At 47.8% G+C, this 23,970-nt stretch overlaps 1 protein-coding gene across 4 annotated transcripts in view; it reads left to right on the top strand.

Annotated features, from left to right (window-relative positions):
- The window catches only part of PLXNA3 (plexin A3), a 72,238-nt gene that overhangs the window by 26,322 nt on the left and 21,946 nt on the right, over positions 1-23,970 (top strand). For all 4 annotated transcript variants that reach the window (XM_083419268.1, XM_083419269.1, XM_083419270.1 and 1 more), the window contains exons 9-17: positions 1,565-1,679; positions 4,657-4,857; positions 15,906-16,002; positions 17,064-17,254; positions 17,748-17,893; positions 19,872-19,992; positions 20,242-20,378; positions 21,322-21,495; positions 23,574-23,667. In XM_083419268.1, coding sequence (XP_083275394.1) covers positions 1,565-1,679; positions 4,657-4,857; positions 15,906-16,002; positions 17,064-17,254; positions 17,748-17,893; positions 19,872-19,992; positions 20,242-20,378; positions 21,322-21,495; positions 23,574-23,667 — 1,276 coding nt within the window. The remainder of the gene's footprint in view (positions 1-1,564; positions 1,680-4,656; positions 4,858-15,905; positions 16,003-17,063; positions 17,255-17,747; positions 17,894-19,871; positions 19,993-20,241; positions 20,379-21,321; positions 21,496-23,573; positions 23,668-23,970) is intronic.

Raw genomic sequence — 23,970 nt, 5'->3', positions numbered from 1 at the left:
TCAGACTGGTCACAAATCTGTTAACTAAAAAATGAAACTGACTTCAAATAGCTAATCATGGTAATTTAAGAATGCTGCTGACAAAAATAGACTCCAACATTAATAAATTGATAGCAGTGCACCAGGTTCAGCCTTTTCATTACTATTATTTTTAATATTATTTGTAATTTTTATTTTCATATTATCCTTCGTTATCTAATTTTTGTGTGTGTAATGCAAATGTTACTATGGTTGATTTTAATAAATTTATAATTACAGACTTCAAGGTGTCTTACTTACAACATCTTTTTTACTATGTTGTAGGAAGTAGGTAGAAATATAGATACATAAAAGAGTGCCCATTTGTTGCTGCATCTTTCTGTTTGTTCTGTTTGTTCAGAAGATAGATTTCCAGGGGAACTCCAAGCAATTTTGTTTGGGAACCTCTGATTTACAGAGTGTCACCAGAGTACAGTGGACACTCAGGTTGAGAACGTGATACATGCGGGATGCACTTTTGCAACCCGCAGTGTCTGCAACCCGCAGCGCCGTGTCTGTGCATGTGCGGGTTGTGATTCCGTGCTACTATGCATGTGCAAAGCTCAATTTAGTGCTTCTGTGCAAGCGCAAGCGCCAAAATCCGGAACTAACCCGTTCTGGTATTTCCGGGTTTTGGCGGTCTGTAACCCGAAAAAACCCAACCTGAAGAATCTGTAACCCGAGGTATGACTGTACATGATGCTGAACACAATAACATCAGTATGTACGCACACACACTCTCTCTCACACACAGCCCCAAAGAGAGCCAATTCAGAATATTTCTGCAGGGGAGAGGCAGGAAGACTTTCTAGGCTTTAGTCTCAGAACTCCTCTTGAATTGGGGCATCTGAACCAATGCAAAGGATGTCTGAGCATGTGCAGAGTGCTTTCCCCTTTACCAGGACCCATAAGCAGCTCTATTTGCAGCAGGGGTTTGGTGGTGGTGGGTGGGCTCTTTTCAGGGCAGAGGGTGAGAGCGGCTGGGCGAGTCTGGGCCTTGTTCGCCTCTTGTTTTTAGAAACAAAGCGCTGAAGGTGCCTGTGCAGCAGCACTCGATCTGCCGCCTTGCTTGTCCTTTCCCATGGCTTGGCACACGCTTCCTTCCTTCCTTGTTTCCTCACCCCCACCCCCCATTCTAAAATAGGAAGTCACATACAATCTCTTGTTTAATTTTGAAGAAGCGCTTCCCCTCTCGGTTCTGGGGCACCCAGCCTTATACACGGCCAAGTCCATTTGTGGCAATGGCTTCAGTCAACATTCGCCCCCCGGGCTTGCCTCTGCAGCAAGCAGATGGCTTTGGCAGGACTTTGGGAGCTGATTCAATCAGTGTCCCTCCCCCCTCCCCCCCTTTCCCATGAACTCCATATCCTCAAGCAGAACAATGGCAACAGGGAAGAAAAGGTCCAGGAAAGAAGGGGGTGGGTGGCTTTTGTGGGACAGGGTGCATGTGGGTATACACCTGTTGTTGTTGTTGTTGTTGTTGTTCTTGCTTCTTCTGCTGCTGCTGTTTCCCTTTATTGACTTTTTATTTCCATTCTTCCTGCAGATGCTTGTCGTGTGTGAGCAGCCACTACCCTTGCCACTGGTGTAAATATAGACACACTTGCACCCACAACGTTGCCAAGTGCTTCTTCCTAGAAGGGCGAGTCAACACCACGGAGGTGAGAGCAGTCCTGGCAGTGTAAGCTGTTCTTTACTCCCTCTTGCCCCGCTGCACCTTGTGGGAATGCCTGCCAGACCCTGGAGAGAACCTCCATTCTTCATTCAGGGATACCAATACGCCACCCACCCCAAGCCATGCCCCTCTTACCCTCCCCACTCAATGTAGTCCCCTGCAACCTCCCCTTTGCTTGTTGGAGAAATCCATAGGAGTTTGTATGGTGGGTCTGAAGCTTCAATAATAATAATAATAATAATAATAATAATAATAATAATAATAATAATATATTTATACCCTGCCCATCTGGCTGAGCTTCCCCAGCCATTCTGGGCAGCTTCAATAAAATAATAAAATACCGTAATACATCAAACATTAAAAGCTTCCCTAAACAGGGCTGCCTTCAGATGTCTTCTAAAAGTCTGGTAGTTGTTGTTCTTTTTGACATCTGGTGGGAGGGTGTTCCATAGGGAGGGTGCCACTACCGAGAAGGCCCTCTGCTTGGTTCCCTGTAACTTGGCTTCTCGCAGTGAGGGAACCGCCAGAAGGCCCTCGGAGCTGGACCTCAGTGTCCAGGTAGAATGGTGGGGGTGGAGACACTCCTTCAGGCATACTCAAGACTCAATTTGATAGGCAGGGACTTCTCCCTTCCCATACCTGATGCCTGAGGGGTTAGGAGGGGAGGAGAGATCTCTCTGCGTGTGGCTTCAACCCGGAATATCACCTGCTTTCCTTGTTCTCTTGAGGGTTCTGTGTTTCTGCACAATAGCAGAAATGGCTGCAAGACAATTGATGCTTTGCTTTCAAATGTATGGACACATATGGAATGCAGGCAGAGTTTTGCATACATTAAATAACCACCCAGCTCACCTAACAACCTTGTAATATTTTGGAGTTTTGCAGAATTCAGAGTGTATTGCTTGGGGCAGTGCAGGCAGAAAAAAGGAGGAATAAGAGTTGTGAGGTGGGACAGGAAGGTGAAGGTATCCTTTTACCTGACCGCTGAATGCTGCCCTGGCAAGACAACATATCTTCAGATGACATGAGCTCTATAAATTTTATTTGAAATGTGAACAGAGAACCGAGATTTGTGGAAGTCTAGATTGTCTTTAGGCTGTTTCCTGTGTTGTAGCATGCAAGCGAAGAGCTGTTCTTCCTTGGACGTTTTAAAGCAGACGTTGGATGGCTACCTGTCATGGATGCTTTAGCTGGGGTTGGACTAGATGACCATTGGGTCCCTTCCAATTCTATGATTCTGCCATGGGATCTTTGGTACAAATGTACGTTTCCACAGACCAGGGAATCCCAAGCAGTCAGAGGAAGGTCAGCGGGTGGCAGATCGACGGCATTGGCAGCCGATAATAGCACTAAAGTGCCTGTGCTGGGGCGGGGGGTCTGGATCAATGCTGGTGGGGGGCAGGAAGGACCAGGGTATTTGCTGGGAGTGGGGCCAGTCGCTCATAATCAATCGTCTGGCCCAGGCGGCGGGATCAATAGACCTAGAGACGCCCGGGGCTCTTTGTGGGTAGGTAATTGATAGCAGCTCCCTTGGAGGGGCCAGCGTTCGGGTTGCGGTCGGATGTGGTGGCTGGAGCTGGGAGTGGCCTGGACAGCAATCTCGGAGGCTCTGGGAAGCAGAGCATTCAGTGTAACAGTTGGGGTTGAATTAGCACTGGCAAAACGGGTGTGCGCTCGGGAGGACGTGTGTGTGCGTGTGTGTGTGTGCGCGCGCGCATGCTGCACACTAGAATTGAGCGAGAGAGTGGGGAGGGAACTTAGTGCTTCGCTCTTCTCGGCTGGCCCTGCCTTTTGTCTTGACCTCATTGTCTTGGGTCTGGACAGGAAGTTGCACCCAGGGCTTGATTGTTCTCCAGGTCAGGACCACATTTCCTCTATTGCTTCCTGGCGTCACTGCCCCCCCCCCCCAACCTCCCTGCTAGCCATGTAAACAGAGCAGCACGCCTCCCCCCACCTTTCCTTTGGTACCAAGGAGCAATTAACTAGACTCTGGTTTCCATGGCAACTCAGAGCGCCCAGCAGGCTCTTTCATCTCCATCTTTCTCCCGCGGCTGCCCCAGGCAAGAGGAGGAGGTGGAAGCCAGACTCCTGGGTTTTATCTTGTGCCCAGGACAGGGGTCTCTGGGGGTGGGAAAGGTCATGTTTTTGGGGTGGGGGCAAAAAGAGCCTCAGTTCCTGTGGTGGAAAGGGTTGTGTGTGGAGCCAAGATTGCGCCCCTAGTAAAACTTGAGAATCAGTGGAATGGTAAGCCAGTGGGCTTACTTGTAAGTAAGCCTGCCTGGAGCAGGCGGGGGGGGGGGGGAGCTACTTCTCTCCCTCCCACACGCCCCAGTCTCTCATGTCTGCTGTTTCAAATGTACACTGGTTATAATTTAGACCAGGGGTCGACAAGGCTTACCGGGCATGGGCCGGATCACTCCAGTGGAGATCCTCTGTGGGCTAGGCCGGCACAGTGTGGTACCGGAAATCACATCTCTGCATTTCTGCGATGCCAGAAATCGCTTCTGCACATGCCCAGATGCCGAAAATTGCACCTGCACAGAAGCGATTTTTGGCGTCTGGGCATGCACAGAAGTGATTTCCAGCACTGCGGACATGCGCAGACGCGATTTCCAGCATCTGGGCATGTGCAGAAGCGATTTCCGATGCTGCGGAAGAGTCCCCGCGCTGTGATGTGCCAGTTTAGCGCAGCACTGGGGGACTCACTGAGCGGGCGGCTCAGTTTGGAGGCAGCGCATGAGCCGGTTAAGCGACCCTCATGGGCCACTTCCAGCCTATGGGCCTTAGGTTGCCGACCTCTGTTTTAGACCCATATATCTCCTCTGCTTTCAGTCCTGCACTGGGAACGTTCAAAAGTGCATGGAAACAGTACAAGAAGGGGTGTGTGTGTGTGTGTGTGTGTGTGTGTGAGTCAATGTGTCATTTTTAATACCACATGCAAATGCCTTGCCTCTCTCCTGTAGGGCTGCCCTGAGCTGCTTCCTGGTGGTGAGATACTGATCCCAGTGGGAGTGTTGCAACCCATTACCCTGCGTGCCAAGAACCTTCCTCAGCCTCAGTCAGGACAGAAGAACTACGAGTGCGTCCTGGGCATCCAAGGCCGGCAGCAGAGAGTCCCAGCCGTGCGCTTCAATTCAAGCAGTGTGCAGTGCCAGAACACCTCGGTGAGGCACCTGTATTTTGAATACCTCTTTCCCTTGTCTCCCAGCATTCTGCAGCCGCGAAGGCTGGAAACATTGGAATGGAAAAAGGAGATTCAGTGTCTCGCTGTTCCGGGGCTGCCACCGGTTTTTCTTCGCTGTGCTTCACTTCCCCTGCTTCTTAACAGTTGTAAAATGCCTCCTTGTGCATCTGTGGCACAATCTGCATGCATGTTTTAAGGGCAAGGACCAGAACCCATTCCAATTGATGATGTTTCAGTGGTTGGAGTGTTGGGTTCAAGCCTTTGCTGTTGACTTGTTTTGACACACCATCAAATGGCTAACTTTCTTGGCCTCAGTTGTCTGTTCGTATAATGGTAATAAAGGTAAAGGGACCCCTGACCATTAGATCCAGTCGCGGACGACACTGGGGTTGCGGCGTTCATCTCGCTTTATTGGCCGAGGGAGCCGGCATACTGGGTCATGTGGCCAGCATGACTAAGCTGCTTCTGGCAAACCAGAGCAGCGCACAGAAACACCGTTTACCTTCCCGCAGGAGCAGTACCTATTTATCTACTTGCACATCGTGCTTTTCAAACTGCTAGGTTGATAATAGTAGCCTAATTAACAGTATTGTACTCCTGTAATGATGAATAAGGTGCAAAACACAAAGCGTTCTGTACACTGAGCGTTAGATTGCTTACATTTTTGCATATGAGCTTTAGCACGCTCCCAAAGGATAAAAAGCATCCCTCTTTTTTTAAAAAAAAAAAGACAGTAACTCTCTCCTTTGTGAACCCCATACCATCCCTAACCATTGGCTATGTTGGCAAGAGATGAAGAGAGCTGGAGTCCAGCAACATCTGTAGAGCCACAGGCTCACCATCCTGCTCTTGCCCCGCGAGTAGAGTTGCCCAAACCCATGTATGTTCAGTGAGGTAGGAAGGTTTGCCAGTGAAACCAAATCAGGGTGAGCTCCCAACAAAATTTAACAAAATGGGCTTCAAGCAGAACTGCAGTTTAGAGTGAGTAGCTAGAGAGATGCATGTTGGGTCAAAATAAATAAATAAAATACAACCGCATAAATGATGATGGACTAAATTGACTGTGAGTATCTAGGAAAGAGATTTAAAATCACAGCGGGAAAATGTACTTAATACTTCACTGTAGTGTACAGAAATAGTGGAAAGGGGGAAGGCTAATTCGATGTTAAGAACTGGCAAAGGGACTGAAAATAAGTCTGCAACTACTGTAGTATACTGTGTGGAGTTATCACTCCATCTGAAAAAGGACATCACACATCTGGAAAAGGTTGAGAAAGGACAACTAAAACATTAACTTGACTGAAGCACAAAGCTAAAGGGGATTTACAGAAGAGCTTTATAAATCTAACTATAAAGCATATGGATAGTGAGATTTCCCTTTTCGCTCTCAAATAATTTTAGAACCCAGTGAAATTCAGGGCATTGTCAGCATTTGAGCAGTATTTAGTTGTTAGTCCATCTTCCCTTCTTTCATTTAGACTGTAGTAGTTCATACCTACACTTACTTGAGTTTGTATATTGAGAAGCAACTTTAGTCTTTCCTGCTCATACCTGTAGGTGTTCTCATTTTTGGTGTTTGTCTCTGCCTTCTAATTTCTTGATTCTATTATACCAATTAACTACCATCAGGGCATGTACATAAATAGCTGCAGGTGTGCTGTTGCTGCTGCTGTTGTTGTTTAAATCCCCAGCAAGAAGTTGCAAAAGCAGACAGGCAGTTGTAAATTCTCAGTGAACACTTCTGTTGTACTCTGGGTTTTATTTTGAAAATCTGAGGAATCAAAAGAAATAGCCTTAGCCTCGTGTATGTGTGTGTGTGTGTGTGTGTGTGTGCGCGCCTGGCTGCTTTGTCCTCTGTTCAAGAGTGAAAGTAGTTACAAGCGCAGCTGGAAAACACGCGAAAATATTGAGGCAGTAGTAGGCATGGGAAGGGGAACAGAAGATGATTATTGATCCACCCACCCAAAACATCAGAAGGAATAATCTGCAACCCAAGTGAAGCAGTTTGGAGCCCAGTTTCCCCCAACTTGCCAGATTTTCCCTTACTGAGTAAGCCCAAATTTTACAGGTGGAAGGCGTTGAGAATGACATTATTTGAGGGTAATGTCAAGTGGACTACACAGATTAAATGGCAGCCCAAACAGCTGCAAGTACATATTACGGCCTGAGAGTGTAGGAAGTGGGGATGGGGGTGAGTGAAGGAGACTGTTTCCTCCTCCTCTTGTAATACTGGAATTCAGGGTAATCCAATGAAATAGATGGACAGTAAATTCAGGACAAACAGAAGGAATTGCTTCTTTGTGTAATGCATAATTAACTTGTGGAATTTGCTGCCACACGATGTGGTGATAGCAGTTACGTTAAGATGGCTTTGAAAGGGGATTAGGGAGATTTATCCTCCATGAATTTATCAATGGCCACTGAATGACAGTTGCTGGGAGCAACAGCACAGGAGGGCTATTACTTCCACGCTCTGCTTGTAAGCTTCCCATAAGTTGTACCACTGTGGGGATGATGGTGCTGGGCTAAATCAAGATGCCGGACCTTTAGGCTAATCCAGCAGGGCTTTTGCCTCTTGAGTGCCAGGTGCTTGACGCAATTGAAAGGGGAGAACTCTTGCCTTCAGTGCCTAATGAGCTGCTGCCCTCATGGAGTGCCTTTGGCATCTGGCGGGTTGGCTGGCTGTTTGGCCGGCCACTGTTGAGTAGTTCCTATGTTGTGAGATTTGGAAGTGTAAATCGAAATGAATAATGATTTGAACTAGCTATACTAAAAGAGTGAAGAGAAGCATGCAGATTTATCCTCCAACAATCCTTAGCTTTGTAGGACCCACTTCCAGAGCTGGCCAGAGTCAGGCCCACCTCCCTCACCTTTGCTTCCTTGGCAAATGGCTGTGTTTATGTGGGGTGTCCACTGGATGCTCCACTGAGGTTTCCCTCTGCTGTTCATAACCTAATACTGCACTCAGTAATCATTTCCCCATGGCTATTATTAACAAAGGTTGGTCCCACACACACATATTGGACCATTTGTCTTCCACAAAAATTAGGAGTGGAATATTGGCAAATTGTGGGCAAATTGGAAGAACTTTCCCAATGGGTGTGGGCTTACCCTGTAGATGATGAGTCCCATATTACAAAAGAGACATTGCCGGGCTGGGCTCCTGAGGGCAGGGCAGCTATTGGTTGAAGCAGGGGCAAAGCTTCAACAAAAAACAAATTCTTGGCCACTTCATGCTTACGATAAACTCACCCAGCTGAAAGTTCAGGATTTTTACCTGTCCCAAAGATTAATGCCATCTTTGGGGTAATGTGTGTGTGTATTTTGCCCCAACACCCTGAAAGTATCAAAAACATCTGGGCTATTAATGATTCCGGTCTGCAAACAGGGTCAAGAGAATTCTGGCTGCTGTGCAATGGAAACATGATTAGCACCCTCCTTTTTTCACTGCTTCTCATTGGGGTCTAGCTACTCCTCTTCCCCCCCCCCCCAGCCGCTGCCCCTTTCCTATCCCAAGACCACCCAGGTTCCCATATCAACATGCCCTTGAGTCTGAGTTTGCTGAAATTAAATGCTTAAAGTTGACCCATGGAGAAGGAGCTGTCATTTAAGACTTGATCTAAGACTATACTCAGTCTGCCCTCTTTGCCTGCCTTTTTATTCTTTCAGGGGTGGCTCTGCTAGTGCTTTTCCTACTTCTTAGACTCAGTTTTGCCCTTGTAGAACTTGGCAGGCAAGATGATGGCGTCAAAACTGGAATGAGCTGGCTCTGTCTGTTATTGGTGCTATCTCTACCCACTGTTGGTCTCCCTGGCTTCCACCCTACTAGTCTCGGTGGGCACAGACCACCACAGGTTCTACCTCCCCTGTTGGAAGTAGTATGCTTCTGAATACCAGCTCCTGGGAGAGAACTGTTGCACTCACATTCTGCTAGCAGGCTTTCCATAGGCATCTGGTTGGCCCTTGTGAGAATGGGATGTTGGACTAGATGGGCTATTGGCTATCAAGGCTCTTACATTCTTACAAAGGACCAGCCTGGCTTGCATTTCCAATCTAGATGAGGCAAGCCAGGCTAGCTCATCTCAATTATGCCCTCCTAGAATCTCGTTTCAGTATCAAAAGGAGGTCAGATAGGAGGATTTATTGTAGTCTATAAGAGTTCGATCTTCCTCTCCAGGTTCATGTATTGCAGAGCCTTCATTCTGAGTGTTTGTTGGGTAGTTGGGACACAACAAAGGTTCTATTAGTGTACTGACCACTCAGCTTGCTGCCTGATATTTGCCTTGCCTGATTTGAAGGAGGTAGTCTTGGACTTTTAGTGATGAGGCTCAGGACCTTATGGCAACCATGAGAACCACCAGGCTATTCCAAGAACGTTTTGTACCCAATTCATTTGATATTCTTCATGTGATGTTCTTTGTTGAGGGTGAACTGATAGTGGTCCTTGGGTGGAGGGATTTCTTGGCTGTTTCCCAGTCATGGCCAGATCACTATCTGGTGGTGACTCCAGTCCTCTGCAAGAGTGGAGTGAGAATGGGACAAGGAGGTTGGGCCAACTCCAAAAGCTGATGAATCTAAGCAGTTTCCTGACAGCCCTTCTCCTGGAATACAGAGGAGGTTGGGGTGATGAAGCAATAGGGATGCTCGCGGGAATGTGAGTGGAGAGGAACTTGGAATGAGACTGAACAAATCCAGGCTGCAGCTCATTTTAGAGGCTCCCTCGTGGCAGCGATGGCAGCAAACAAAAACTAATTTTCTGCCACTGTTGTATCTCTGCTGAGCCATTCAGCAGAGCCGGTGTTGAGTGGACAGAAATCTTCTGCATTTAGGTCCCCAGGGTGATTGTAATGAACCCTTGGTAGCCTGTTGAGATTTATCTGCCAAGCACTTCACCAGTAAAAATTGCTCTCATCTTCTCCAACTTAGATGACACTTTAGATCCAGTGTAAGTGCTAGAAGTTGGGCTTTTAGATTGGAATTTCTAGCGACAGACAGACAGACAGGCAAAAAACAATCATCTTATAATCAGGGATTATTTGGTATGTGTTTGTGGGGAAGATCTCCCCCTTTCTTTGCTCTCCTATTGGGTTGCTTCTGTGGGGTTTGGCATTTTCTCCTCCTGGTGACTTCTGTTTCTATTAATATTGGCATTGGCAGGAAACTACCTCACTTCTGCACATTTCATTGTCGTGAGATTAGGCTGTCATGTATTTTTTTGGTGAGGTTTTACAGTCTTCTTCGCGGTGACTCATACATTTCTGCTGTAGCTGCTGAGGTAGCATTTTCAGCCTGAGGAATGGTGATCAAACTGAGAGGGCTTATATGTGTTTTGCGTTTGGGGTTACGTTCTGATCCCTGTGGTGCTTTGCAGTAAAGGGAACATGGGCTGGTTTGGTGCCAGGCGTTGAGTACTGTTGGGAAACTGACTTTTATCTGATCTGCAGACACTTTTGGGCAGCGGCCACAGCGGATGGTGGTGGTAGTATATGTGCACAGAGAATTTCAGGAGGATAGCTTTGGTTTGAAGGTTCATCAGAGTCTGATACCAGCTACTGCATTCCATCTGCACAAGGATTCCTCTTGCACTAGGAGACTTGCCCTCTGTCCCCAGTACCCTGCCCAAATCTGTTCCAGAGGGTTGGAAGAGATTTAGGGGCTGCTTGTGGGGGGAAGATCGGGAGAATGTTTGGTTGTGAAAGGAGCTGACAGAACAAAAACGTAGTGCTGTGTTGGGTTTCAACCCGGTCTCCAATCTGGATAAAAAATCACAGATAATAATTATAGGTGGTCTTCAGACCATTTGGAATTCATGATTGCCTGGTTCAGACATTGGGTCCTACAATGCGTGGAGCTATGCCCAAACCCGAGGGCGTGTGCATGATGTATGAATGATATTTTTGCCTTATGCATACATTTAAAGAGCATATATGGGCATAAAGTATATGGAGGTGGCATGCAGCTGTGAGCAGCCCCTCACATGGCTCTGTGGCCACTGGGTCTGCCTCCATGTCCACCACCAGCCTTCCTGTGTGGAGCAGGAAAGTCTGGTGGATGATTCTTTGAATGTTTGGTTGAACATGTGGGGAGGATTATAGTGGTACCTCAGGTTACATGTGCTTCAGGTTACAGGCTCCGCTAACCCAGAAATATTACCTCAGGTTAAGAGCTTTGCTTCAGGATGAGAACAGAAATCATGCGGCAGCAGCACAGCGGCAGCGGGAGGCCCCATTAGCTAAAGTGGTGCTTCAGTTTAAGAACAGTTTCAGGTTAAGAACGGACCTCTGGGACGAATTAAGTACGTATCCCGAGGTACCGCTATATTGTTATTTGTATATTCAGGTGAATGTGTGACTAGTCCCCAATGCTGAGAAGTTTGGGGTAGACTCAGTGGGGATGCTGAGGGTTAGGCTAGCAGGTGCAGTCGTGCACCCCTGTTTATGCCAGCAAACTGGAGCTCTTGTGTCCAAACTGTGGCCTTGGTTTTTGAAGGTCCCCCCACCTCGGGACATGGCGAACTGAGATACGAATATGTCAGAGCTTTCCCAAAGCCGGGTCCACAAGCCAAAATTACTTCTGTAGGAATGGTGAGAATCTGCCTATAATGGTTGCAAGTTGGGAACCGCCTTCCTTTCCCTCCCCACCCGTTTACAACTCTCCTCCAAAACTGTAGCATGCTAACTGCATCAGTCCATGGCTTGGCTTGCTTGTCTGAGCTAACTTAAGCTATTTGCTCTGCAGGCACCTCACAGAGCTTCACCTGCTCTCAGTATTGGGGTACCATGGAAGTCTGAGGCAGGTAGTGAATGGATGTCCCTCCTTTTGGCTCATTTCAGGGCAGCAAGTCTAGAAGGAGTGATTAATGGTGTTTTTGGGTGCTGCTTGGCAGCAAAGGCTTTATCTTCCTTCGCACCTTCCCCTCCACTTAATTAACACTGTTGCATTTCTATAAGTTAAGTGGTATGGAAACACTGACGGAATGGAATGAAGGATTCCACGTTGCTTTTTTTTTTTTTAAATAAGGATTAAAGAGTCTCTTCTTTTGGCTGGGGCAGAAATAAACAGCAGGACTTACTGAAGATCTGTGTTGGCACTTGTTCTGTTTACTTTTAACATGCATTAATGATGTGAGAGAGGATGGACCGACTCTAAAGAGGCTCAAATGTTCTGCAGGCGATGCAGAATAATTCCAGCTGGCAAAGTACAAAGAAGGCTGCAGAGATGTGTCAAAAATAAAAATAAAAGTAAACCAGGTGGCTGAGGAACAAAATGGCTGAGAACACAGAGGGCTGATATAGCAGCAAAGTTATATATGTGATGCAGGCAAGATTTTATTTTTCTACACCTGTGGACCTAGTCAACAAGTTACTTCAACTACAGTGGTACCTCGGGTTACATACGCTTCAGGTTACAGATACTTTATGTTACAGACTCCGCTAACCCAGAAATATTACCTCAGGTTAAGAACTTTGCTTCAGGATGAGAACAGAAATCGTGCAGCAGCAGCAGGAGGCCCCATTAGCTAAAGTGGTGCTTAAGGTTAAGAATAGTTTCAGGTTAAGAACAGACCTCCAGAACGAATTAAGTTCTTAACCCGAGGTACCACTGTACTTGGAGAGAAGACTGAGGAGCGACACTTGTTGCCAGTGCCTCCATGCCATTGTCTTCTTACCTCAGGACAGGCAGTTTTGGGGGCTGGATATGGTGCAAGGGATGCCCCCACCTTCGGACTCCTAATGTTCATTTATTTTATTAAACAAGATTTATATACCACTTATATCAGCAACAACAAAAAACCATGAGTGGTGCACATAAAGCAATATGGAATTTACATAAGGAAATACCAATAAAACCAACCCTCCGACAAACAGATAGGCATACAATTGATCAAAATATAAATAAAATTTTAAAGTTTTAAAACAAGTGCACACAATAAAATTACATGCCTGGGTATTGTTGTTTTATTTAGGTGTGTGCTTGTTAGTTTAAAACTAATGTTTTCCCACTGGGGAAAGGAGATTGTACTCAGGAAAATTATCAACATGCTGTAGCAGCCAAAAACTGCCGGAGAATCCTGAGAAAGGGATAAAAAGTATTATGAACACAGTGAAGCAGCCAGAACTTGAATACTGTGCATTTTGCATCCTGGGCAATATCTGTCAAGCTATTCCCTTGCCGAACTGCATACCGTATTTTTCTGTGTATAAGACACCCCCGTGTATAAGACAACTCCTATTTTTTTGAACCCCAAATTAAGAAATCAATATTTTAAACTAGGGTTGCCAAAACCATGCTGTTGAGACCGGCAGCAGCACTTTGGTTGGTGGTGAGTTTTGCTGCAAATTGTTGTTTCCTCCTCCTCCTCCTCCTGCTGCTGCTGCAGCCTGGGGTTTAAATGGTGGAGCTGAGCGCCTTGCTGCTGCTGAATAAACAGTGACAGCTAGTGGGCAAGCACCGCCTTCCGCTCGCAGAGCTCTGCCGCCAGGGGAGCTTGGCCTGAGCCTGCTGGGCTCCTCTCGCTCGCCATGTCTGGCAATGGTTGATGGCGGCAGAAAGTTCTTGAGCTTTTTAGGGCGACCGCCCTGGAAGTTGTTGAGCTTTCTTTGTCCAAGCAGGCAAACTGCGACCCCCAATCACCCCGCCGAATGCACGCTCCAGCCCACCCAAGCCCAAAACCCATTTGTGGAAGACGACCCCCAATGCTTTACTAAATTTTTAAGCAACAAAACATAATCTTATACACAGAAAAATACGGTAGTTTTACAGCACCCAGTTGGGGCAAAGCAGTTAACTTTGTTTTACTTTCAGTTCAGATTGTTAGCAGCACGTCCAGACAGGAGCTAGGAAAACCCCTCCTTTGATTCTTAAAAGTTTTCATCCCTTCATTGCTGGGTCTTTGTAGGATTACTATACAGCCTGTGGAGTTCTGGCCAGCACATCTTAGAAAGGACTTCTTGGCTTTCTGATGTGATCAAAGCAAGCCCCATCTTCCCCTTCCCAAGTCAAGAAAAGAACCATTACTCTCAGTGTACAGCTCAGCAATTGCTTGTCCCCAGTGTACAGAAATTGTAATGATCTGATACTGTACATAGTCTTATGTAAAAGTATTTCTGTTATACAGTTCTAGAAATCATTTGGGGCTATTAAATGCATGAACACCTTTGCTTAAACATTGTTTTTATCATTTTAAAAGAAAACAAAGGCTTGGGGGGGGGGGGAATTGAGGACCTGCCCCTCCCAAATTCCCCGTTCTTCCCACTAGGGCTTTCATACCTCTAGACCAGGAGTCAGCAACCTAAGGCCCATGGGCCACAGGCATCCCACGGGGGTCATTTAACTGGCCCACAAGCCGCCCCCAAACCAAGCTGCCCGCTCCGATGCTGGAAATTGTGTCCGCGCAGACACCGGAAATTGCGGCTGTGCGCGTTCATGCGCGCATGCACAATCTGGCCCACAGAGGGATTTCTGCTGGAGTGAACCAGCCCAGGTGAGGTAAACCTTGCCGACCCCTGCTCTAGGCTCTCTAGATGTTTTTGGACTCCCAACTAGCATCATCCCCAGCCAGCATGACCAACATCTGGAGGGACATATAGGTCCTGTTCCAAACAAGGTTTCCTGGTTTGTGCCTGTAGGTTCTGTGTATGCGTGCAATATAAATATGTAAGATGGGGATTATAGGAAAGCTTCTGCTTCTTTTGGCAGCTGTCGATAAATCCCTGCAGAGGCCAACTCACATGCTGAGAACCCAGGAAGTGCTAACAGTGCAAGAAGTGGGGCTATGATCCAGATTCAGTAGATTAGCAAGTAGGTCCTTTCCACCTAGGGTGACCGTTTACTCAACGCCAACAAAGAGGGCAAAGGAGGACACAGATCTCAATAAAATGTGCAAATATTAAAAAGATCACACAGTTTAAATAGAACTACAGTGCATGTCTCCATACTGGGGAAGATGATCGCCGGGTTGACCTGTGTGCTTGCTCACTGTGCTGTCCAGATGCTGGCTGTTGATGGGCAACTTCAAGGCCATTCCTCTCCAAGTCCAATTTAAAGATGCATGTGAAGGGAGATTTCATCTAGGTCTTTGTCTTTAAACAGAACTCAGAGCAGGCAGCCCTTCAGACAGAGGACTACCCTCTGTAAAGTAGGGTGTGTTGCTGCTGCCCTAGTCTGAAAGTTGAGCCTTAAGGGGGATTGACAGGCTCTTAAGTACAGCTCATGCTTTCTAGGTGGCAAGGCAGTTGGGTGTTCTGTCTGATTCTGGGGAGGTGCCCTCTTTTAGATTTTCCCAATGTGTATTTCTGAATAGGGATTCCCATCCCTACAGTCATACTCTGTAGGGATGGGAGACAGATTTGATATTGTTTGCATTTCAATGAGAAACTCCCTGATTTGCACACAAATATCCTTTGAACTTTACCCTTCTCCAAAGTTTGTGCCTCCATTGAGAGCCAGTGTGGTGTAGTGGTTAAGAGCAGTGGACTCGTAATCTGGGGAACCGGCTTCGCGTCTCCGCTCCTCCACATGCAGCTGCTGGGTGACCTTGGGCCAGTCACACTTCTCTGAAGTCTCTCAGCCCCACTCACCTCACAGAGTGTTTGTTGTGGGGGAGGAAGGGAAAAGGAACTTGTTAGCCACTTTGAGACTCCTTAGAGTAGTGATAAAGTGGGGTATCAAATCCAAACTCCTCTTTTTCTTCTTCATTCCCTAGCAACCAGTGTGTGTGAAAATGCATATATTAGAGAAAAGTTTGCATTAAAGAACAACATATAAAAATGCATTATATTGGGGGAATTGCTTTTTAAAAATGGGTATATTTGTCAAAACTGCATACAAAAAGGTATATTTTAGGAGAATTTCACCCTAACATGCTGACAAATTTTCACGATGGTTCATTTTTAAATGCAAATTATTGTTGCAGAAATGTGGAAAACTCAATTTAAGATTGGGGAAATGAGAAATGGAAATTGACAGGTGAACCAATTCCTAGTATTTTGCCCTCTCATACATTTGTGACCCATCTCTTTCCCACAGTACTGGTATGACAGTGATGACCTGGGGGAACTGCCGCTGGATTTTGATGTCATTTGGGATGGAGACTTCGCCATTGACAAGCCACCAGGGTTCAAAGGTATGAGCCCTAGATGCAGAGTGTGTAGATTAGCGTTTGTACTAATGGAGGTGCTTTAGGTCTGATTTTTCATGAATCACTTTCCAGTTTTCTAAAATGAACATTTTGTTACAGAGAAACCTTAAACAGTGATAGTTGGAATGCAGTACACCAGGGCACATCAGTGCCGTCCCAAAACTTTTTGCAGCCTGAAGAACAGAAATGCCCCTTCTCAACCAGTGGCGGAGGAAGCCTCTTGGGCACCTGGGGCGATGCGCCCAGGGGTGGGGTGAACCACCCATAGGGGCAGGGTGAACTGTGCCACATGGCGCCCATAGGGGCTAAAGACGGGGTGCACTATGCAGCACCCATAGGGATGGACAGAGGCAGAGTTAGTGGCAGCCTGCGTCCCAGGGATGACACCTGGGGCGGACTGCCCCAACCTTGCTCCGCCTCTGTTCTCAACAGACACACCCGCCAGCACTGCTAAGGCCAACACTTTTTTTTAAAAAAAAGTCTTACTACACTCTTCAGTCACCAATTTCCTGCCTTCATCTGTCACTCCTTCCCTACTTCTGGTGCTGCCTAAAACAAGTGACTTAACCCTGATGTATGTATGGTAAAGCCATCTCTGGAAGATAGAGAAGCTGCCTTAAACTGTATCCAACTGTTGGTCCATCTACCTTAGTTTTGTCCACACTTCCTGCTAGAATCTTCCCAGGGTCTTAGACTGGACATATTTGCTGGCCTATCTGGATCTGCTGGGGATTTAAACCTAGGACTTTACTCATGCAGAGCAGATGCTGTAGCCCTGAGCTTCAGCCCTGCATCTTGGTTGACCCGGGTGTGATAACTTCCAGCCCGGGTGCATTCAAAGACACAGTTGCATTAAGAAGCTAACCTACTAAAACGTTTATGGTGATTCTGCCATGTTAAGCATGTAGCTGAATCTTGGCCCACACTGCATGGTTTAGATTGCCAGCGTAGGTGGAGGGGTCTTTGAGGGAGGTGGCAATCTGGTGCGTTGAGAAGAGAGGAAGTTCCTTTCATTTCATCTCCATGTTGTTCTTCCCTCTCCCCAGCTCTGTTGTACAAGTGTTCAGCCCAGCGCTCCAGCTGCGGGCTCTGCCTCAAGTCAGACCCGCGCTATGAGTGTGGTTGGTGTGTTCCAGAACGCCGTTGTCTCTTGCGCCCTCACTGCCCTGCTTCCCGGCAGAATTGGGTGCCACCTGGACGGCGGGGGGCCCGCTGCACCCACCCCCGCATCACCCAGGTAAGAAAAACTGCTTAGCGGTTCTCTTAAAGGTAAAGGAACCCCTGACCATTAGGTCCAGTTGCAGACGACTCTGGGGTTGTGGTGCTCATCTCGCTTTATTGGCCAAGGGAGCCGGCGTACAGCTTCCGGGTCATGTGGCCAGCATGACTAAGCCGCTTCTGGCGAACCAGAGCAGCACACGGAAACAACATTTACCTTCCCGCCGGAGCGGTACCTATTTATCTACTTGCACTTTGACGTGCTTTCGAACTGCTAGGTTGGCAGGAGCAGGGACCGAGCAACAGGAGCTCACCCCGTCACGGGGATTCAAACAGCCAACCTTCTGATCGGCAAGTCCTAGGCTCTGTGGTTTAACCCACAGCGCCACCCGCATTCTCTTACTGTGGTGCTTTTTCCTTCTTTTTTGGAACCCCTGCAAACCTCGCTGGGTTCCCTCCCCCCAATGAGCAGCCTTCCTCTCTCTTCCCCTCCCACCCCAATCTCTCTGCAGGTGTTGCCATTGACTGGCCCCAAGGAAGGTGGGACACGAGTGACCGTTTGGGGAGAGAACCTGGGGCTTCATTTCTTCGAGGTGGGGGTCCGTGTGGCAGGCGTGCGCTGCACTTCTCTCTCTGCTGAATACATCAGCGCTGAGAGGTTGGTGAGGGTTTTCTGAAAACACTGGGTGCTGGTGGAGGAGGAGGAGCCTGCGGGGTGCTGTCAAGGGAAGGTATAGGACAGGGAATTTGGGTAGGAGCAAAACTGCAAAAACAACTGTGTGGTTCATCTTCTCTCACTTAACACCACCTCCTGGAGCTGGTGGTCCATTTAATGGCAGAACTCTGTGAAGGCAGTTCCTTCGCTCCTCCCTTTGTACTTACACCAGGAAGTCCCCAGTTAACCAGAGTATCCCTTTTTCCCAGAATGGAAGAAACTCTGATCAGCAGCTTTGGAACAAGCCCAGGATCATAAAGTACAATTTATGGCAGAGTGCCTTTTAGTTATAGCACTTGGTTCTGGTGCATTTGTGAGCCAGGGCTTCCAGGCAGGTTTGTCATATTAACTAAAAACAAAATAATATCTAAGAAGGGAGGCTGCAGGGTTGCAAAATCATTGGAAGAATGAAAGGGAGCCAATGCAGTGAGCTAAGGAGCACACAGTTGTACTTGATGAAGCTATCATTTTAATCTTCACACTTTCTGATCAGACCAGAAAGATTCATGTTGCAAGAAAGGACAATAAATTAGTCTTTTCCTCCCCCCCCCCACGCCCCCGGTGTCATCCCTGCATGTTCCACTCATTTGAATTTAGACAGGTTTGTCTAAATGTTTCCCTCTTAAACTCCAGAAACAAGGTTCCCATGCCCAGATTCTCTCACTTTGGTAAAACTGGTCTAAACTACCAATAATGGGTTTTCTTGGGGGTTAGCTACGCTTAACTTTTGCTCTGTTTTTTCCAGGCACCAGGAAAGAGCTCTGTGTTTAAGCTTTACTTCCCACTTTCTCTGCAAAAATCTGTGCTTTAGCATTCAGTTTAGCTTTTTCATGGATTGCCGTTTGCTCCAGGGTTTTCTTGGGGAAAGATCCAGAGCAAAAAAAGGGAGGGGGACTTGGACACAAAACTTTAAAGTGTGGACTGTGCCTGGAAAGAGAGGGGCAAAAGGGAAAGTGCAGATAAGCTCTTAGGTAGGCCAAAGCTGACTTTGATATTTCAATAGCACATGGATGGGTAACTTTTTCAGGCTTAACAGGTGGGAGGCTCAGATCCGCCACGATCATGAATTTCTTGCTTCCTCTGTGCGTCTTGTTTGGGCGGAGCGGTGGGTGGAAGGGGCCTTCCCAATGCAAAACAAGATGGTGTCCCTAGTCCCTTATTGCAGAAACCTCTGAGTTTTCCTTATACAGTGGAACCTCGGTTATGGTGGGGAGCCCCGCCACAACCCGAAAACGACGCAACCCAAAGTGTCGTGTCTGCACATGTGCGTGGCACAATTTAGCACTTCTGTGTATGCACAGACGCGATTTATCGCGACTTCATGTGCGCGAATGGCGCAAACCTGGTAGTAACCCGTTCCAGTACTTCCAGGTTTGCGCCAGTTGCAAGCCGAGGGTGATGTAAGCTGGAGGCAACGTAAGCCGAGGCTCCACTGTATTTTGTGCTGAGAAGGATTTTGGTGCTGCCTTGATTGAGGGGGAAAGATAGGCCAGGCCAAAAGTATTCATTGGGCAGCTAGGAGAGATGCCAGGAAAATTTAGAGGATTGCATTGAAGGCCTCTCTGACCAAGGCTAATGCTGCTGACCCAACAGGCACTCCTGAGGAAATGAGGAGTCATTCCCTCCCCAGGGAAGAGCACTGACCAGACTAAAAGGTTTACCAGGCAAACGTCATTCTGTTCAAGGAGTGTCTCTTGCAAGGCCTTAACAAACCTGCAGTCTGGGGCAAGACAAAGAGAGCTGAGCTGCGCAAAAATAAATTATAACAAGGGGCATTGTGGAATGAAGAATTAGAAACAAGTGATGGCCTTGCAAAGGGAAGGGATGTGGTGGACTCAATGGGGCTGCAGGGATTGGTGTGGTGGCGATGGGATGGGGAGGAAGCCATATTCTTCTGACAAATCATCCTTTCTCCCCTCAGGCTGGTATGCGAACTGGAGCCATCACTTTTGCCTGACCCTCCCCCCGGGCCTGTGGAGCTGTGCGTAGGCGATTGCAGTGCTGACTACCGGACCCAGTCTGATACTCCCTTCACTTTTGTGGTAATCAGGGTGGGGGTTAGGGCTCAATAGGCATATTTAGCTTATATGATAAACAATGAAGTACATGGTAGAAGTCTTGCTTGTAAACTGTGGGCAGGTTTATTTGTGGGAAGGGGTGTTTTCTGAGCCCCAGGCCCAAAAAGTCGTCTGGTTCTGGAAGGGGTGTCCATGTTAATCAGCTTGAGGGAAGGGGGAGACTGTTCGTGAAGTGTATCTTCATTATTAATTTCTACCTGTTTCCTCATGTAGACCCCCAGTTTTCATGGGGTATACCCAGAACGAGGTCCTGCCTCAGGCGGGACGAAAATCAGCCTCCTGGGAACGCATCTGGATGCTGGGAGCAATGTCAGTGTTGTGATCCGGGGAGCACCATGTCAGCTGATAAGGTATTGTTTTGGGGTGCCATTCAGCTTTCAGTGGAGTTGGCTGGGAACTCTTGGACAGGCTCAATATTAAATTGGTTTGGGCGGGGGAAGGAATTGGGTGGAATTCAGCATCGCGCTGAGGTGAATGTCCTTTCAGGACAAGCATTGCAGCAGGCGGAACAATCCCCCCATCTCCTTCCCCAAGCTCTGTTCTGGGAGTTGACCTGAAATCCCCTCCAAGCCTTTTTTTTGGGGGGGGGGGGGAGGGTGGGCGCAAGTGGAGGAGATGAGGGGAAAGTTCCGCTGGGCGAGCAGAAGCCCTTGGGCTGAAAGGACTCTTTAGGTCAGTGGTTACCAATTGGTAGCCTGCAGACCCCAGAGGTCTGTTTCACCCATGCAGGGGGTCCCTGGCACCATGGGCAAGGGCGCAAAACTGCCTAGAAAGCACTGGACAAGTGGAAATCTGCTTGGCCCCATGCTTTCTAGGCACGGGACAAGCACAAGTCTGGATGATCCCTAGGCCTGTTTATTTTTTGCATAGCAGCTCCTTGGTATGTAGAAGCTATGAACCGAGAGTCAGCATGGTGCAGCAGGCAGAGTATCCAGCCAGAATTGAGGAGTTCAAATCCCCACTCAGCCATGAAGCTCCTAGACCCTGTTAACTGCCTTTCAGTTTAATCTACCTCAGAATAGAATAGGGTGGTGGTGGTGGTGGGGAGAATCAGGTGTGCTGCCCTAGAGCAGGATAAAAATGAAATAAGTCCATGGCCTGAGACCTAAGGTGGCCAGGCACAGAGGAGAGAAGCTCTGTGTTTACGTTGGACAGTGCAACGTGGGTGAGGGGAAAGTGGAAGGTGTTGAATGATGGGGTACGGAGGAAGCATAATTTTTGAGGTTAGATTATTTGTGAGGAGGCTGTGTTTGTTTCTTTAGGGGCAATAACTCTCAGTTTCCCTCTCCCAAGGCGTAGCGCAGGGGAGATTGTCTGCCTGTCTCCCCCCTCAGCCCTAGGCCCAGGCCTCGCTGAGCTCAGCCTTCGCATTGACCGTGCTAACATCAGCACCAACGGCACAGTCTCCTTCCGCTACAGCCCTGACCCGGTTGTCACAGGGATAGAGCCTGCCTGGAGCATTGCCAAGTAAGTGATGAGCCTGTGACAGCTTCTTTACTAAGCATCTCTCATTCCCACAGGACGGTGCCCAGGCCCCAAATCGGTAGATGGGAGTAACTGAGGAAATAAGGCTCTCCCCCCAACTTCCTCATGACTGCTGCTTAGTGGGGAGGGCCCTGATGCTTCCCCGCCCCCTCATGACTCAGAGAGGAAAATTGGGGGCTGCCCTCCATCCTCCACATTTAAAAAGTTTTACACTTCTGCTTTGTCTCGTTTATTCAATCTGTCTCCCATCTCAGTGTTTCTCAAACTATGGTCCCAGCTGTTGTTGAACTACAACTCCCATCATCCCTAGCTAGCAGGACCAGTGGTCAGAGATGATGGGAGTTGTAGTCCAACTACAGTTGGGGACCCATGTTTGACCAACACAGTCTCATCTTCTAGGCCAGCAATTTGTTTAGATTCCAATAGATAGACAGATATTTAGAGACACGCACACCTTAGTCTGTTCCAAGGACAATATTGCTAATACAGGCATTCCCCCCACTAGGGTTGGGCGATACCTGGTTTTCAACATTGTGATATATCACCAGCTAAACACCACAATTTAGTGATATATCATGATTTTTGAAACTTGGAACTATGTAGGGGGGTGAAGGTTGGGTGAAGGAGCAGTCTGTGGAGATCATGCAGGTTGGGGGTTTGCAGATCGGGTGTGTGGCTGGGCAAAGGAACATGGAGATTGGGTGTGCCAGTGAGCAAAGAAGCATGGAGATCAGGCTTGCAGGAAGCAAATCAGGCATACACACACACACAGAAGGGAGCAAGGAAGGAAAGAGGCTTGAAGAACACAGGGCAATGTGGTGGGTTTTTTGTTTTATTATTTCGTGGCGTCTGTGAGGGAAGTCAGCGTCTCAGCCTCAGTGGCTTCATGAAACCATTCTTTCTCCCAGCTGCTTCCGGACAAATCCACATTGAAGACTCACACAAACTGTGATTCATGACGCATTGCCATGTCAATTATTTTTAGACAGTTATTGTGATGTGATCTAGAAACCGGTATTGGACGATATATCAATATATCACCCTGCCCTATCCCCTACATACGCATGATTGAATCACACACAACCGTGTATATGTGTGGTGCTGGGAAATAGATAGATTCAAACCAGGAAATGGCAGGAGATAGCTGGAGAGTCCTCATGGCTCATGAGAAGACCCTCCTAGTAGCCCAAAGAAGACGTCAGTGAGGGCGGAGGAAGCCCCAAAGAGACCAGAGGCACAGTGGGGCTTTGTTTAAGCTGCTCAGCCTCCCTGCCTAATAGCTGACGCATGGGGTAGCACAGCAGCCGCTGCAGCCGCCACTTACCCAGGCATCTTCCCAGCTGGTCCCAGGGCTTCAGTTCTAGCTGGAGAAAGTTGTGGGGGGAGAGAGCTGGAGAGCAGGAACAAACAGGTATTCCAAGGCTTTTTAGAGGGTGCTCCTCACTCACGCAATATTCACTTATGTGCGGGGGGGGGGGGGGAGAACTTAACCACCACGTAAGTGGGGGGGACGCCTGTACTAAAAAAAAATATTCCTGTACTATAGACACATCTTCCAAATTAAAAAGCATGGAGAGGACAACATTTACAGGCAGTGGAGTTAAGCCAAAAGATATACTGATTCATTAGTATATATGTATGCATGCTTTTAATTTTACAAACTGTATATTTTTTGGGGGGGGTCAAAGGGACCTCAGCCCCTAGGAGTTGACTCAAGGCTAATGGTGAACACTAGGGAAATTGAGTTTTGGAAAGGGAGGGGGAACACACATAGGGAGCGCACTAGCTTTGATCCTGTGTGAACTTCCCATGGCTCATCTGCCATAGGAAGGTACCTGTGACATTCTGGGCATACCTGGTCTTCTCCATGCAACTGTATCCCTGGTCTCCTTGCCATTGCCGCATGCCTGGTGGGTGCCATTATGAGAATGGGGTCTTACCAAAGTCATGAATTTCTCTTTCTTTGGCAAGGTCTTCTCTTTATCATCTGCACCACCACAGGGTCTGTGGGCTGAATCCATTTACCTCCCCCTCTGTCTTTTCTTACCCCCCCTCTACAGTGGTAGTACCAGTCTCACAGTGAGTGGGACCCACCTGCTGACGATCCAGGAGCCCCGTGTTCGAGCTGCCTATGGGGGAATAGAAACCATCAATGTGAGTCTTCTGTGGAGTGGGCTAAACTGATGCAGACTGAGTGTGCAGCAAAAAAGAGGCAATTGACAGACATAGAGGAGAGAGGGAGGGAGAGAGAAGGAATTTTCACCATTAGGTTAGCTACTCTGCTCTAAGAAACAATATACCACTCACCCATATTGTGTATCAACCAGTACTATCACTTGGCTTAAAACATGTGATGGTGTTTCCTGCTTGGCAGGGGGTTGGACTTGATGGCCCTTGTGGTCTCTTCCAACTCTATGATTCTATGATTCTATGTTTGTTGATCTACAGATCAGTCCT

The sequence above is a fragment of the Podarcis tiliguerta genome, assembly GCF_965153285.1.
Source record: "Podarcis tiliguerta genome assembly, chromosome: 17".
Taxonomy (NCBI): Eukaryota; Metazoa; Chordata; class Lepidosauria; order Squamata; family Lacertidae; genus Podarcis; species Podarcis tiliguerta.
The sequence above is the reverse complement of the archived record's forward strand: the minus strand, read 5'-3'. Positions and strand labels throughout refer to the sequence as shown.